General features: G+C 32.9%; 1 protein-coding gene across 1 annotated transcript; it reads left to right on the plus strand.

The window, feature by feature from the left end:
* The first annotated feature begins 14556 nt into the window (after nt 1-14556).
* LOC149569097 (uncharacterized) lies at nt 14557-17460 on the plus strand. Its single transcript, XM_089821875.1, has 5 exons — nt 14557-15024; nt 15214-15271; nt 15366-15449; nt 16502-16643; nt 16766-17460. Exons 1-5 carry the CDS (start codon nt 14691-14693, stop codon nt 17054-17056), a joined length of 909 nt encoding a protein of 302 aa, XP_089678001.1. The 5' UTR covers nt 14557-14690; the 3' UTR covers nt 17057-17460.
* The last annotated feature ends 378 nt before the right edge of the window (nt 17461-17838 follow it).

Below are 17838 nucleotides of genomic sequence, written 5' to 3' on the forward strand. Positions count from 1 at the left end.
TATTATGTCGCCAACATTAATTTCTTATAGCTGTTGGACAATATTTAGTAATGCTCCTGATTATAATTTCTTTTAAATTCTGTGTCCCCAACTTCCAGGTCTGCAGTTTAATCTGATCTATATTGAGCTAATGGTTGTTCGCTATGAACTCTTTCTACTGTTGTCACAGGTGTACCTCTGATTGCTATTCTTTGCTTGAAGTTTTATTGAATCCATCCTTTGTAGTATACATGGTGTATTGTCTTCCATCTTAATTGCTCTTTAAGTGGCATTGTGATTTCACTGTTCTTTAATTTGTAGTGAAATATTAGTGTGTGATCTCACTAATTCATTCATAGTAATTCTCCTTCAATTTCTACTCACACAATTATTTATCCTTTCCACCAAGAATTTATGGATATGGTTCTTAGATTGCAGGAATTTGCTAATAGTTTATCCTACAGGCTGGCAAAATCATGCTCTGATACCACTTGTAATGTCCCCAATTAGGACATTAGGGTTTTAATTTCGATTGTGCATATATTTTCCCTTTTTCCTATGTATGAACCTCACAATCCTCTTATCATATCAAATTATTATCAAATTTTATACAGATAGGAGGATTGTGAGGTTCATACAGAGGAAAAAAGGAAAATATATGTGCAATTAGAATTAAAACCCTAATGTCCTAATTGGGGACATTACAACCTAAGATAAAGATTAACCCTATTCAACCCTTATAGGAAGATCCTACAAGAACGTTTTTTATTATTCTAGATAGAGTGTTATATTTGGAGAACATAGAAAGTTATCTAAAAAAAAGGTTGAAACAATAGGTGAGGGAAGCATATCAAAGGAATTTGATCATGTGTATAACCAAGACATGAGCAATTGGTTATGAACATCTTGAACAGATCAAGATAGTTAAGTTTTTATTTTCACATGACTTTGACAATGAGGATTGGGAAAAAGTTATATTAAGAAGAATTCATGATGTGTAGTTCTAGTTAGGAGACAATATAATAGATATATCAGCTAACCTAATTCATGAAGTGATTGGTTTATACAATGAAGAATCAATACTAGTCAATGAAAATAATGTTAAGAAACTTGTATTAGAAAACACCAAGTCTGAGTACAATGGAAGAGGAATTGTAATAAGCAAGATAAAGCAACATGATGTAAGATTTATATGTAGAATTATGGCATCCAAGATATGTGCTAGTTCTAGAGAGGATGACATGAAAATAGGATTTATAGCTACAGCCTATAAGATGTGTGTAGAAAGAGTAAAGGTAAACATGTGTGAAATATTGAGAGCATAGTTGATAGAGAACTCGGAAAGGATAAAGAAAGTAAAGAATAATCAATTCAAATTTAGGTCACCAATCACTTATATGTTTTTCCATTTGATCAAGAGATTTCCATTCCCATCTATGACTAAAATGATTAACAATGATAAGTGCATAGCTGAGAAGATAACTAATGTGTATATAAGGCATCTAGTTGATAAGATTGATAGCAACATAGATCCTATTGTGAAGACATTAAAAGAAGAAATGAAACAAAGGTATAGGATCCCACCTTCAATTGTGAAGAAATTAAAGAATGATATGTGCTTTATGGTTGATACTGATTTTACCTACATAGAACCAATTCAACCAAGAATGACTTATGTTGAACCACTTATTTATGAAGTCATTGAGAAACAAGTTGAGGGATATGTGGAAGTGGTTTTAAAATCAACAAGAGATGAGGATTTCAATAGGTTTGGACTCTATGAGGAAATTATGCAAGAAAATACTCAAGTTCACCTTAAGAAATCTTCAAAGAAGAAAGTAGAGGCTACAATGAGGTAGATCATGGAGGAAGCTAAAATGACTCCAAAAGAAATAGCATCGGTAAGGCAAATAGTTATTGGAATGAGGTAGAGTGGCCAAGAAGGAATCATGTATGTAACACCACTTACAACAATAGGACCATTATAAGGTATAATAGTTGTAGAACTTCAAGCAACAACATCAGTTATACCCTATGTCATAGTCTCTTAGGTACAACCTATAGTTGTACAACCCATGCAAAAAGAAAAAGGTGAAGAGGATGTAAGCATAAAAAAAGTTCAAATCCCTCCTACCAATAGGAGATCAATAAGACCAACAGAAGTGAAACAAGAATAAGTTGAGCCACAACCCAAGAAAAGGACCAAGCAAATGGATTTCTTAGCAAGGATTCAATACCTTTCTCTAATCTCTCAATACAATCATCACTATTAACTTCATATAATTTTCTAATCAATTGTTCTCTAATTCTTTTCTCTTCATCTGCTACTCTAATTTTCATGTTAATTAATCTATTATACAAATCTTGTGGTATATACTTTTGTATATCTTCAAAATTCTTATTTGTTAGGATCATACACCTAACTACAAAATTCTCCAATTGCAATTTTTCCATGTTAAGAAGAAAGAATCTAACAGTTGAATATGAGGAATCATAGGAAGAAGAAGCATAAACAAGAGAGCTGGAGAAACCAAAGGAATAGGTGAAGACACCTTCTAGAACAAAATCATGGAATCCAAAGGTTGAGAACTTAAATGTTCAAATTATTAACAACTACAATTTTCTATAGTTGAATAAGTCTTATGATTAGTATAACAACATGGAAAAATTGCAATTGGAGAATTTTATAGTTAGGTGTATGATCCTAACAAATAAGAATTTTGAAGATATACAAAAGTATATACCATAAGATTTGTATAATATATTGATTAACATGAGAATTAGAGTAGCAGATGAAGAGAAAAGAATTAGAGAACAATTGATTAGAAAATTCTATGAAGTTAATAGTGATGATTGTATTGAGAGAATAGTGAAAGGTATTGAATCCTTGCTAAGAAATAAAAGGAGATAAATTTTTCTAATGGGTGGAAATTATGAAGATGTGAACAAAGAAACTAAGAAAGCTATTGTAAAATTTATGGCCTCCACATCAAGTCAAGAATGGGAAGTAGTAGCAACAAAAAAAACAATATCAAAATCAACTCTAGAATTTTCTATTGGTACTAATACTATGCAAGTAGAAAGTACAAGAATCACATTAGACACCATAGAGGATCCATTTAAGGATTATGGCACTAATGTTTGCAATTTGGTGAGCTACACTAGCTTTGAGAATGAAGAAGAAGAAAAGAAGAAAAAGAAAGAGGTAGAAGACAAAAAGAAGAAGGAAGAAGAAGAGGGGAAGCTAAAAGATGAAAAGAAAAAGAAATTGGAGGAAGAGAATAAGAGAAAATAAGAGAAAGAAATATTAGAAGAAGAGGTAAAGAATAAATTTGAAGAGGATGAGCAAAAGAAGATGAAAAGAAGAGATTGCAAGAAAAGGCTAGAAAGAAAAAGGAGGAAGAAAAAAATAAATTAGAGGAAGAACATAATAAAAAGGAAGAAGAAGAGAAGAAGAAAAATAAAGAAGAAGAGAAGAAGAAAAAGGAGGAAGAAGAAAAGAAGAAGAAGGAAGAAGAAGAGAAGATGAAGGTGAGTGTACCTAGTTCCTCTAGGACACTCCTTACACTAGTAGGCCTAATAGGATGATGATCAAATTCAGTTGATCTCATCACTCAGTAAAATAATAAAGAATATAAAAGTAAAGAGTCTATAGAGTTCACTAATGGAAGTGATAGATAGACTACATAATACTATTTCAATGAAGATGATTGAACTAGATCCTTGGAATAGAGAAAAAGATGCAATCTAATATTTTGATATAGAATTCACAAATTTGTTAGACATTGTAATAGTTAAGGCACAAACTCTGCATGATGCAAAGATATTTAGAAAGGTTTGTCAAAACATCAAGGGAGACCTAGAGAACCTTGATCAAATGATTAAGGATTTAAGACATTGTCTAAGTGAAGGAAAGATAATTTATGGGAAGTGTGTTGGAGCATACACACTGATTAGTGATGTAATAGATGAACTAAAAAGTTTAGAGAGCTTGAAGGTATAAGAAAAGAAGTTCAAGATCCCTCGGTCAAGATTGCAGATCTTGAAAATAGAACCATAAAATTATATGATAACATTAGGCTTTTAGAGCTACAAAAGGAGATGAATTTGAAAAGATTATCATTGTTAAGGGAGCATCTTGCATTGAAAATTGATCTAGTGTAGAGATAGTTGAATGAATGTCTAGCAATGAAGGCATCTTATGATAAATTTTCTTACACAGACTTACATGCAGTGGAGATAGCATCATATGCTTTATGTGTGGTTTTGAGTGTAGTAGATGTGGTGAAAAACAAATGGGACATTAAATTCACCAAGCTAAAATGAAACTTTGGTGATTGCATTGCACAAATTTCTAGCTAGCAACAACCATGAAGGTAAAGTAGAAAATTTTGATTTGTACACATGTTTTCTTTTTGACACCTTTCTCATTGATGTCAAAGGGGGATAGATAAGGAAAATTGTATATATGTATATGTGTGTAAAGGAGAAATAAGGTATATGTTAGGGGGAGTAATGTAACAACCATAACTATACTCCAAGGGGGAGTTATAATGTAATTAGGAGATATAAGGAAATATGGTTAAATTTTAATGATCCACAAGTTTTGAAATTTTGTAAATTTTTATTAGGTCAATTTTTGTAAAGTTGTGTAATTGCAAGTTTTGGGACTTAACCAATTTTTCCATGTGTTACCATAAATGCCAAAGGGGTAAATTGTTGGAAAATTGGCTAAGGTAGACATTGGATGTTGTCATTTATGGAAACATATCTTTAATATGAAGAAGGTAGACCTTGAGGATTAAGTTATGACATTCATACTTAGAAAATTGTCTAAGTATCAGACATATTATTTGGCATAATAGATAGAGTTTTGATTGGAAAACTTCACAAAAATCATATTGACATGTGTGTAGTTAAGGAAAGGTAGTATAGACTATGATGATGATTTATGCTAGAGTGTAGATTAGTATGGACAAAGTTATGAGAAGATTACCAGTTATGGTAGTATATATGTAGAATAAAGAATAATAGAGAAATAGGTATTTTGGGTTAAGGAATTATTTTTATGATGAAATAATTACTTAAATAATTAGGGATGACATCTTAGATGTTAAACCTATGTTAGTTAATTATAATGATACATTTTGTAAAGTGTGTAAGAGTATGAAGGTCGACTGGGCAATAATATTGTAATTGTAAAGGTCTAAAGGAAAGATTGGAAAAGCAAAGTTTAAGTGTGGAATATATATGATATGAAAATTCTAATGTATGATTAGATAAATGTGAACTAATTTTTTGTGTCAACAAGCAAAGGAAATATCAGATATTGAAGATATCAACAACGTGAAAGAGGTTTTTGTATCTAACTCTTTGTATTAAGGAACCACATTGTATATTGCATGTTTTGGTAGGGGCTCATCTTGCATACATTTTATATTTGTATATAACAACTCCTAATAGGGTTGAGGCTTCTAACAAGGCCTAAGTCCTCTAATAAGGACCAAGATAGTATACAAATGTGTAATGGGCACCCCTGGATGTCTCAAAAAACTAAACCAAATTGCTGAAAGGAATTATGTCAAACAGTTTGCATTCAACTTCTTATTTCTTCGTTTAATGTTTTAAACCCCTTATAACTCCAAAAATCAAACTTTTATTTTTTGTTGTGTTTCGTGCATGGAATTGGTATCGTACAACATAAACAAGAACGAAACTACAATAGTATGCAAAGTGGAAATGAATTGCTGCTAATAAAATGTTATTTTCAGAATTCATAAAACCAAATACATAGCAGATTTATCAACTCACTAATTACTTCAGCAGTATTGACATAATACTCCAGCCTATGCTTACGAACTTGCTGCTACAATACTTTTTCCTTCAATCAGTCCACTACCTTCATAATACCATTCCCTCCAAGCGGCATAAGCATCGGACAAGTAGTGAAGAAGATATGAGCAAAATACCAAATCTGCCTGTAGCCGAAAATGCAACTAAACTGCTTGATAATGAAGCTAATAACAAAGAATTCCAAAGGCCAAACCCCAAGGGAATGACATCTAGAATGTTACAAGAGAGGATAGACGTCCTCAAATGCCAAGAACAAAGCTGCAACTCACACACCAATTTCTTCTCATATTCAACCTGCCTAATGAAGCCACAAATGCTTCCTTTTATTCTATTCCCACGGGTCCGCTCAACTCATATGGGCAATGTGGGATAAAAGATGTGTAATATAAAACATATATTAAAATACCCCTTATGTCTCCCTTGGGTACACATCACCATAAAATAAATATTAAAGTAACACTTTAATATTTTACAATTAAATTAGACGTTACTTTAATAAAACTTCAGGCATTAAAATGTATTAGCAATCGGACTCCGAATAATGCGAGTGATAGCTCATCGAAAAGCTCTCATCGAGGAGTATCAAATCCAATCACCAAAATTGACCTGCACTATGTCCTGCCGACTTACTAAAAATAGTAAGTATGCCTGAAACTGAGTAAATCAACTTCGTTTTGGCCCAAATTGGAAATGACTAGGCCAAAACACTCCAAGATCCCATTAAACCCTTCGTTAGCCCTCGGGACCATGTAGAACAAGGCTAACGCACACACACTTGGTCAACTGCTAAAATGGGGACATTACAAAATGTAATAGACTCCTAAAATGGTCAATATCTTTAACCAGATACTTTTGATTAGTGGATCATTTTGTGGGTACCATCGCCATCAGGCAGGGTTTCCCTAGTTAACAAAATAAGGTGTTATGAGTTATCTTATTGCATGGGTATGTTTTTTGTTCAACATAATTAGTTTACTTTCATATTAAAGTCATAAGGTTATTAATAATATCTAGTTTTGGCTAAAGTTTGTAAAATATTGATTCACCACCACCTACCCCTCTCAATATTTTATATTTATAACATTTAGTACCCATTCCTGCACACACCTACATCACTAACCAACCAAAATTCATATCTACAAATAACATTGTAATAATATAGAATCACATCAATAGTAATATAAGTGTTAGGTGGGTTAGTAGGTTTATAAATCCATAAGCCTAATTTGAAAGCATATGAAATGTATCTTTGGAAGTCTATCTAAAACACATCATGTAAACTATCATCTCACCTCCTACCTTAATCACAAAGAGTAAGAATAAAATCTAGAGTGTCAAATTAGATCTCAAATCATGTCACTAGGGTGACATTAAAGTTCATCCTTCAGATTTTCATTAACACACAATTCCCCATACACCTCATGGAGTTCATGATCTATGACATTAAAAATTTTGCAGTGATAAAATGAACGAATATCATTAACAAGTAAAACCTTAGGTGGAATTGAAGATAGGCCACCCACCTTGTCAATTTGTGTAGAGACTTCTAGATATGACTTGTATTTTGGCTCTTCACATACTTTATTTTGAATCAACTTAATAGAAATAAACTTTTCCTTTGTCTATTGTTTCACATTTGTAGAGCTTGAAGAATTTTTTCTAGTTAGGGTATTAGTAAACACTTTACTCCCTACTCCTTTTGCTTCAAGATCTCTTTGATACTCGAACCTAATGAGAAATTCACACTTCCAATCTTTTGCAAGTGATTCTTAGCAAAAATAACTTAAATTTTCTCAATATTATTCAAATGTAGGGTAAAACAATAAACATTAAAAACCCCAATATATACAATAAGATTTCCTTTATGACCACTAGGGAAAATTATATGCATCATGCTCTACATTTTTTTGTCTTTAATGAACTCAGTTGCCACTAAATACTCAATCATGTCCCATTAATTAAATTTGTAGAGTTGTCTCAAAATTGGGTAAAAAACCATCACACCTTTTAAGTATTACTTTCTCGATCAACACTTGTTAGCTTTTAGTAACCAACCAACTTGGTTAGATTGTCTATTTTGAAAGATTTCCAAACTTCATGATTTTTCCTTATACATCAAATGATATTTTGATATGGACTTCCTTTCATTGCATTCTAGGAGCTGATGTAAGATATTTCATTTAGTAGTATTGTTCCTTACCTTATTCTAAGGCTTAGTTGGAAATAGAGGTTTCATCTAATCCATTAGATGAGGTGTCACCATTGGTTACATTTGATGTGTCATTCTCTTCTAACTTCTTCCTTCATCTTATTAATACCCTCACAAATTTCATCTACATTGACTTTTCCTTCACCTTTTGGATCTTCCTCTTTAGGTGTTGACACTTGGTTTCTACAATTCTTCCTTAAATTATTGATGTTGTGACAATGATCACATGCAATTCTAGAGTTTCTCCAATTTTCAGACCTACCTCCAAAATGTAATCTCATGCAATTTGTAACAATATGACCATAGTTTTCATATGTTGTACATGAATACCATCTATTGTAATCCCAATTGATTGTATTGTCTTTCTTTCTAAGTTTCCAGTTAGACTTCATTTGTGATCTACATTCTAGTGAATTGTGTCCAAAATTATTATAAGTGTAGCAATATCTATTGAATGCATACTTCTTATTGGTTGACTAAACTTGGATCTCCACTCATATGATTGATATCCATACTTATTGAAATGATAATAATAACCATCAAATTTAGGAGTAACATTGATCTTACAATTTTATTTTTCTTCTAGACATTTGCAATTGTTCAAGATTTCTATAGTGATAGCATGTAAGCTTCTTTGCTTTTGTTTTTGCATAGACATTCTTGTTTTCATCTTGATTTGATGATTCACCTTTCTTAGACGTAGTGGAGTTCTTGGTATAGCCAATTCTAGATGTATCTCTTAGTCACCTCTGTCTTATGAGTTGTTTGTCCAGTATCTTGACACTTTCTTCTGATCTTTTCATTTTCTTAATGATTTCATTTCAAATTTTAGTTTATTCTTCAATTTTTCATTCTCTGTTCTTAACTTAATAGTTTCTTCCATCTTTTTGCTAATCTTAGTATTTGCACTGAGTACCTAATTTACCAGATTATAATGATTTTGTGTGAACCTTGTGATTTATTCATCTTTTGCATCTAGTCTTGCATTGATTTGTCCCTTTTCTTCTTCCATCATTTTCTTGTCATCTCAATCCTTTCTCTTTTGTTTCATTACTTCACACATCCTAGTAGACTAAAATTCATGTTCTCTTTTTAGTGATTTAACCTTCTCATTAAGGATCTAGTTCTTCTCTAGTAGATCAACTATGACCACATCCAATTCATCAAACATGTTTCCATCAGACATTTCTTGAATCACTTGTTCTTGATATGATGTTTCATTGGTCTATTGAGCAATTTTCTTCCTTCTTTTCAATGACTATTTAACTGCCTATTTCATCTCATTGATTTGACTCATGGTCATCTTGATCTGTAGTATCTGATTCTCAATAGTCCTATCAAGTGCATACCTCTCCACAACTAGGATCATTTACTCTCAGGTGGTAAAACCTTCAACAAGATACCAAAGCTAAGATACCAATTTTTGGAATTATTCAGAGAGATAGGATGCTGAGAGTGGGAGAGGGGGGTGAATGAGTATCCTTAAAAAATTTCAACATAATTTAGTACTTTTTCTTTTCATTCTATAACTTGACAATTACACAAAATTTATCACAATACTTTGTAAATGAAAGTAACTTAACTAATTCAACTTTCATCAACTATAAACTCATAATCCCATTAAACATGACACATAATACAATCATTTGGTATTACAAATTCCCTTGGTTAGAGAGAAAATTGTGGTGGGGATGGTACCCAAAAATCCATCACTACTACAGTAAGAGGGTGCCTTGTTGGGGCTACAATGTTTAGTCACTTTTGGTGACTTACTTTGTTAAGAGTAAACAATTAGATCTACAAGGATCTACCTTTCCCATGGATTTGACAACACTCTTTAAGTATGTACTTGGTTAAGATATTTACATAAAAGACTACTAGGTCCACCTTTTTCAAGGGTTTAGAAACTACCATAGTGATTAGAAAGTAGTAGAAAATGATCTATGATAGAAACTAACTTTGCTCATTTAGATTCCTCTTTTGCTCATTAGTCATCACCTTCTATGATAGATCTCCAATTCCTCTTTGTAGAATATTTTTCTTTGATCTCTAATATCCTCTATACTTTTCTTTGACCTTTGATCTCTTTTTTCACTTCAATACTTTTCTCAATAGCAATAACTACTTCACAATCTTTCTCAACAATTATCATCAATAACAACAACAATAACAACCTTCAAATTGTTCTTAATAGGTCATTTTATAGTTTTCTTTTTCCTTTGTGATCTGTGACATAATTAGTGTTTAGGAACTTTCTAGAATACTTCTCTAATCCTAATCAATTATCTAGAACCATCCAATATTTCATTTCTTTCCATTTCTCATTTTCATTGGTCCTTTTTATCATGTAATTATACAATAATCAATATGCATACTTCAAGAAATCATTTCAAATCTTTACCTCCATCAATGTAAAGAGTTTCTCCAACTCAATATGATCATATCTCATTAGATTTTGTGCCAAATCAAATTTTGATGTAGCCTTTGTATCACTTAGTAATGCAGTGTTCTTATTTACTGCCGCTCGGTATAATGTTAGCTTAGTTACAATAGTACATCTTGGTAGTCTCTATTTTTGGTATACTTTAACTGCTTGTTTGTTGTGATGGGAGCCTAATTAGACTTAGCGATTTATTTGGCATAGTTTCCCTCCAAATTTTTTCTATGGGGGTTTGGGGGCAGTGCCTTCGAGACGAGGTCAAGGGGCAGCACCCCAGGTGTGCTCCCTATCGCAGTATAGGGTGGGATTGAAGAATAATGCCCCTGCGAGGGTTTTCAAGGGTAGCACCCCCGAAGCCAAAAATGACCTTATATTGTAAAATGCATTGACTACTATTTTTCTATTATTCTAGCCCTAATTTTGCAAGCGACAAAAAGCTTGTATAAAAAGGCTTAGGGCTAGGGATTTTCATAAGGTGTGATGTGAAAATTGGTTCTTGTGGTGATATTGAGTTGTAAGGGATTACGCGTTGTAATCACTAGATAATAATAATATTGGACTTGATGTTGGTGGATGTAGCCCAGGGGTTGGGTGAATCACGTTAAATCTTGGTGTCTTGTGTTCTCCTATGTGATCTAATATTTTTTGGTATTGGTTATATTTGCTTGTAACTGTTATTTCTATTTGAGGTTAATCCTAACATTGTTATTGTCTTTGCCTGACTCGGTTATGACTTCTACTTGGTATATACAAAATCACTTGATGAGTACTTGAGCTCGAGTATAATAAGAAAACTCATTCATCTCCTCCTTCATTACTTGGGCAATATGATGACTCAATTGCTATGCAAACTTTCACTTGGCATTTTGACACTAATTGGCAATATGATTAATTGTACGAGTAACAAAATGTATGATACACATAAGTCTTTTGATGTACAAGGGTCTTGAAACAAAATAATCAACATGTTTGGTAATTTAAAAAAGAAGGTTGACAAGAAAAGAACATGAGGTGGAATCTTAAGCGACAACTTTGACTCAACTAAAGTAAAATCTCCATGTAACTTGCAATTGCACAAGGTGCAAATTATGATGTTACATTATGAAATTCATGCATTTCCCCAAAAGTTCTTTGAAATTATACAATACTATACAATTAAGACCGTATAAAATATGCCTCAAATTGGTTACCATTTAATGCCATGTACCTTTACTAAGTAATTCATTCTTAATATATACTACCATGCTCTTCATAGTATGTGTTCCTAATACTTAGAAAAATCCATTAATCTCACATTTATAAATAAATTATAATCAATAATAATTACAAGAATGTGCATATTGATTTTAAAAAAAGAACAAGTTTGAGAGTAAAATGTGGAATAGTAAAATGTCATCACAAGGGGTGGCTTAGACATGATGTGGACCTCTACATTTTATAGAAATACAAAACCAAAAATTCCATTGTGTCTTAACCAACTTAAATTCATCTTTCAACTATGTATAATGCCTAGGTAAATTAGCTATACCTTATAGAAAAGAATGCAAATTGTTCCAAACATAGACGTGTTATCTCAAAAAATATAATAGTGTTCACAATAACAAATTAAACAATATGACTTCAATATATAGAATTTTTAGGCTTAAGTTATGAAATGTATGTTATAAGCATACATATTATGCAGGCATAAACATAATTGATTACAATGAAGTACACACAACACAACATCCTCCAAATTTGGCATCAAATATAGTGTATAGAAAACTAATGAAGCACATTAACAAGATGGACTAAAAATATTATCAAATGTAAATTACTTAATGTGGATCTTCACATGACATTGTAATATTTGTAACAACTTCTTAACTTATCCTCCAAAGAATATCCAAATCAAAAACATATAATTCAATTGATAGAATTGAATAAGCCATCCATAGATCAATGCACCCAATGGTGCCAAATTAAAGAATGACTCAACTTCACTTGTAGAGAAAACCAACACATGAATTCTAAACTAAAATGTTGTAAGATCCCTTTGAACATGTCCTCCAAGTTTCGCACCTAAAAAATAATGCTGCAGAGGGATGTGAAGCATTCTCTCAACTAGTCTTGGCAAACAACCTCACTGTCAACAAACTACGATAGTCAACTTCAATAGTTGAGTAGTTGGGGACCTAAAAACATAATATTTCAACATCCACAAAACATAGATATTACATCTAGAACCACAATCCACTATCTTCAAATGCAGAGAAATACAAAACATGCTCCAATAAATAATTTCTTACATGTTCAATCTTCCAATATCTTCACCTTCTAGAAATACCACATGCTAATTGAATAGCAATATGAGATGTCATATCAACACTTGAACATTCATTTTTTACCTCTATTAATTACTAGACACCAGGTACACATCCACTCACATTAGGTTGATGTCAATGCACACAATAGGTTGGTATCAGTGACAACATTAAACTCATGTTGCTAATGTTATGATTCATTCTAATATTGTTATTATTTTTGAAAATAATTGGTATCCACTAGTTTTGTAATGTTTGGAGCTATTTAATTTTCATTGTTGGTTTTGATATTAGGTTTCTTATCATTAACTCTTAATACTCTTGCATGGAGCCTTGTTATTGTATAAAGGTTCTCTGTCTCTTTGAAATCTCCTTATATTTATTCCAAATTATTTTAACATTATTGTTTGATTGATCAATCCTTTGTTTAAAGTGTCTAAGACTAGCTGTTGAGTAATTTTCCATAAAGCAAGATGTCATCTTCTTTAGTTTGGAGCTCCCCTTGATCAGCAAGTGCTGATTACACGGAGTGAAATAACAGCTCTTAACTCTATGGTTTTTGTGTCTATGCTTGAATCTCACTTTTTCTTCTATAATATTAGAATTTGCATCTTTTGCTTCAATATTAGCGCTTTTATGTCGGTTAGTTCCTATCTTATCATTCTCTATGTTAGAATATGTACCTTCTTTGTTACACAACTCTAGAATATAGTATGACTACAATTGTTTTTCCTTCTTTATGAATTAGGAATTATTCTCTATTATTTTTTTAGGAATAAATTATGCACCATTGACATTTTGAGAGGTCACCTACTTGCTCCACCTCTTGACTATTGATCTTTACAATGTCACCCATCACCAATTACTTCATATGTCATACACTCTAAAATGGCCTCACTATCTCTCTTTGCTACAATGTCATGAAAGAGTGTTCACCACCATTAAGACACTTGCCCCTTCTAAGTCATTGAGAGGCTCACCCAATGCTTTGTTGTTGGCTTCCATAAACCCTTGTGTACGCCAAACACCCAACAAGACTGAAATAAATATCACAACATTGAGGAAATACAAAGTAAGATGGAAACTTGAAAATAATCAAGGAAAAGACAAAGCACACAACCCAAAGGTCCACAAAATGACACAAAGAACATGAAGGAAACACTTTGAAGAAGAGAGCACAAGAAAGCATCAATAGAAAATGATCATTGACCTTTCCTTAATTTATAAAATGCATCATTTCATCATAAATATTTTATTAATATATATTTTTAATATTTATAATTATCAATTAAATTTTATATCAGACTTACTTATCTACAAGTAAAATATTTCTTTTAATAGTTCAAGTTATTATTTTAAAATATTATTGAATAATGATAAAAACTTATGTTATAATGTATCTACTAATGGTAAAGATTCTCCTTTTCCAATATAATCATTTTGTTATAATTTTCACAATAAGTATTACTTATATTTAAATTATATGGATGTTACATGTGGAGACCTTGTGATTAGCAAGCTTCTTCCTTTCTTCGACTACAACTATGAAGATAAAAGGAGATGAAAATGACATATCTTAATTTGAAATACCTCAACAATAAATGAAGCGAGCTCTATTGTCCTTTTGAATGAAATCTTAACTTAACCTCAGTTTGTTTGTGGTGTGCTGAACCCAATGAAACTCCATGATTATCCATATCAAACAAAAGTATTAATCAATGAGCAAAGATATCATGAGTTCGTCCATTTGCTAACCGTTTTAAGTCGCTTTTGCTGGTAACGGCATAAAAGCTGAGCATCACTCAAATCCAATATATAGGAAACAAGAAGCTGAAAGCTTTGAGAGTAGAAAGCCCAAAAAATAAACTGAGGAACAGAATTTATAGATTTCTCCAAGTCAGAAACAATGCCCGCAGTCTATCAGCTTCCCCGAGAAACATCATTTACGAGTAAATGCTTTAGAAATGATGGAACTGCGAGGGAAGGTGAAGACCCAGTTGCTAAAATTGATGTAAAGACGAGGCCAAGAAGCAGGGGATCTCAGAAAACTTCTAAGGATGTGAAAGCGTCAAGAGACGGAGAAGCCATTAATGGCGTTAGATCGGTGCAGGTGGAATTACATGCCTTGAAACATAGATTCAGCAGATGTGCTCTTAAACATCACTCTCTTCAGCCCAGCCATGTTACCCCTCCAAGGGTTTCGTTTCCGTTGCGTTGTGGATGGATCACTTCTCAATCAAGTAAGTGCAAATAAATGGCCCATTCGGTTGTAGAATGATAAGTAGGGGACTAGGACTTGGATTTGAATCCCATTGCATCTCTTCAAGCTAATGGACTACTTGTTAGTATGGTTCTTGAATGATTTGTGTGTTTTGATGGGGTAATTCTCTGATGAATTCGGTTGTTTTGTTCCAACTTTTTACACATAGGTGCTGATTGCATTGCTTATCATGATGAGGAGTGGGGAGCTCCAGTTCATGGTGATAGGTGTGTAAGTTTTTAGATTCTTGATTTGGGTATTATCAGCTATGAAGGTATTAATGTATTGTGTGTGTGTGTGTTGATCACTATGATGATACAGGGAGCTGTTTGAGCTGTTGGTTCTTGCAGGGGCTCAGGCTGATTTCACTTGGCCCACAAATTTGAGCAAGCGTGATGCTTTCAGGTGAGCAAATATGGAAGTCCGTGGCCCATGACAACAGTTTTTCAGAATGGAAAACTAAATGAGCGATAGAAATCCACTCTCTCCATTCGTTTATAGGACTAGCTAGCTTTGGAATTCTAATAAGCTTGATTTGTCATTCTTCAATGGATACATTAGAGCTGTATAGATAATGGCATCTCTCCCTTGAAATAGTTGGTCATGATATTGAGAAACCATTCACCTATATCAGAAGTCTCTTTTAACAAAGCTGACATGATTTAGGGGATGTATTCGAGAACCGCTCAAACCGTGGTTTGAATCTTGAGCCTCTCACTTCAAGCTCAAAATAACCTGGTTTTAGTTTGCTATGTAGCTATCAACAATGTTGGCTACATTTAGATGAATGAAACAGGAAGAAAACTGAACTCTGTTCCCTTAAATAGCTTGAGCATTGATTTCATTGGGCAAACTGAATCAACTACTAGTGGTTTGGTACAAGGAAAATTTGGCATGTTAAACACTACAAACTGTCATCCATCTATAATGTATTCCCCTGTTTCTTTTTATTAGAATATATTCCCCCCTTTCTGACCATTAGAATGTACTAATGTATTCCCCTGTTGTTTACTATTTAGAATTTATTCATTCTCCTGTTTCTTACTATTAGAATCTAGTATTGTATTCCCTTATTAGCCTGCACGGGTAGATGAGTTGGCTTGAAGTGAAGTGGGTAGCTCCCTATGGTCTTGATTTCAAATCTTTCAGGTTTAAGAGGTGAGACGGTGGGGGTAGTTTCCCATGATCTTCAGTTCAAATCTTTCAAGTTTAAGAGGTGAGACATCTTGCGAATGCTGATCTCACCCATGGAGGACTAGTCTCGCTCTAACTCGCAGCTGATCATCACTGGTCTAGGTCACAGGTCACCCCATGTAATTTTTTTTTCAAAATAATGTATTCCCATGTTGCCAACCATTAGAATGTATTATAGAAGCGAAAGGACTGAGTTTAAAGTGGGTAATACCAGATTGGTCATTTCAGGTGCATGGCCTCTTACACATCTCCATATCTTGCAGGATTGCATATGCAGACTTTGATATAGCCACCGTGGCCTCATTTGATGAGGGAAAAATAATGTGTCTGGCATCTAACAGCAAAGTAATGCAGCATGAAGGAAAGATTCGTGGAGTTGTTTCCAATGCTAAGTGCATCATTCAGGTATCTTTCAAATCCATCCGCCAAAACGATTTCAGAACATTGAGTAAAATAATAGAGGAAGATCTTTGAGTTCAAATAGTTTCGATGGCTGCTAATATATCAATTTTACTGTTGACAAGCAGATTGCTAAACAGTTTGGCTCATTTGACAAGTATGTTTGGCAATTTGTAAATTACAAACCAATTGTTAGCAATTATCATTCCCCAAGACAGATTCCTGTGAAGACATCCAAATCTGAATTGATGAGCAAGGACTTGATGAAGAGGGGCTTTCGTTTTGTTGGGCCAACCATAGTTTATTCCTTCATGCAGGCTGCTGGATTGACTAACAACCATCTTGTCAATTGTTTCAGACACAGCGAATGTGCTCAAATAGCAGAAAAGCACCATCTACGACATAATTCTGAATCTTAAATATGAGCTTACTGTGTATAACGAGAGCTAGTTAATCTCTTGTTTTAGGAAAGAGGATCTTGGCTTTTCTTTTAGAGAGAAGTCAATTGATTTGATTAATGTTTTTGAAGAATAAGGAATAAACAAGCATCATGATAAAGGGGTATTGTATTGAGGAGCTATGATGATAATGTACCGCACCTTTTATCTTTGGACCCTCTTCTTGTAACTAGTTATCCGTGTTTGGTCCCTTGTTTAAGGGTTCATATGTATATGTAAAGTTTTATTTGCTTCTATGAAGGTGTTTTCAGTCATTAGACAAGTGGGAGACGAATGAATACGAGTTTTGGCTCGTTATATCAGATGTAGGAACTTCTGTTTTGTATGGACCACCTTATACTATTAATTTATGAGTCTTTTGGTAATTCAGTTTTATTGTTTTTTTGGGGGGGTATGATTTGAGCGTGGGTTATTTCCTATTGTAATTCTTCTTTTATATCTTGTGTCATATTTTTTTGACTAGGCTTCTAGTTAGGTTTGGTAAAATTCGTAGTTAATTTTTAAAAGATCTTTGTTAGGGTGGCACACCATTAAATGACCATCCTCATTGGTGTTGAGTTTGTGTTTGTTTAACTGAGTCATACTTTGTATAGTCACCCATATCTATAAAACAAAACTTGAAAGATTTTTTTAATTTTTTTTCTTATAGTATTTATTCATGTACAATATAATCCAAGCTTAAGAGCATGGACTTAAATAATGTTGCCTTAAAATATTCACATAGTTATTCCATAATATAAACA

Source organism: Cupressus sempervirens, chromosome 3 (assembly GCF_028749045.1).
Source record: "Cupressus sempervirens isolate cs-2001-9-10 chromosome 3, ASM2874904v1, whole genome shotgun sequence".
NCBI lineage: Eukaryota > Viridiplantae > Streptophyta > Pinopsida > Cupressales > Cupressaceae > Cupressus > Cupressus sempervirens.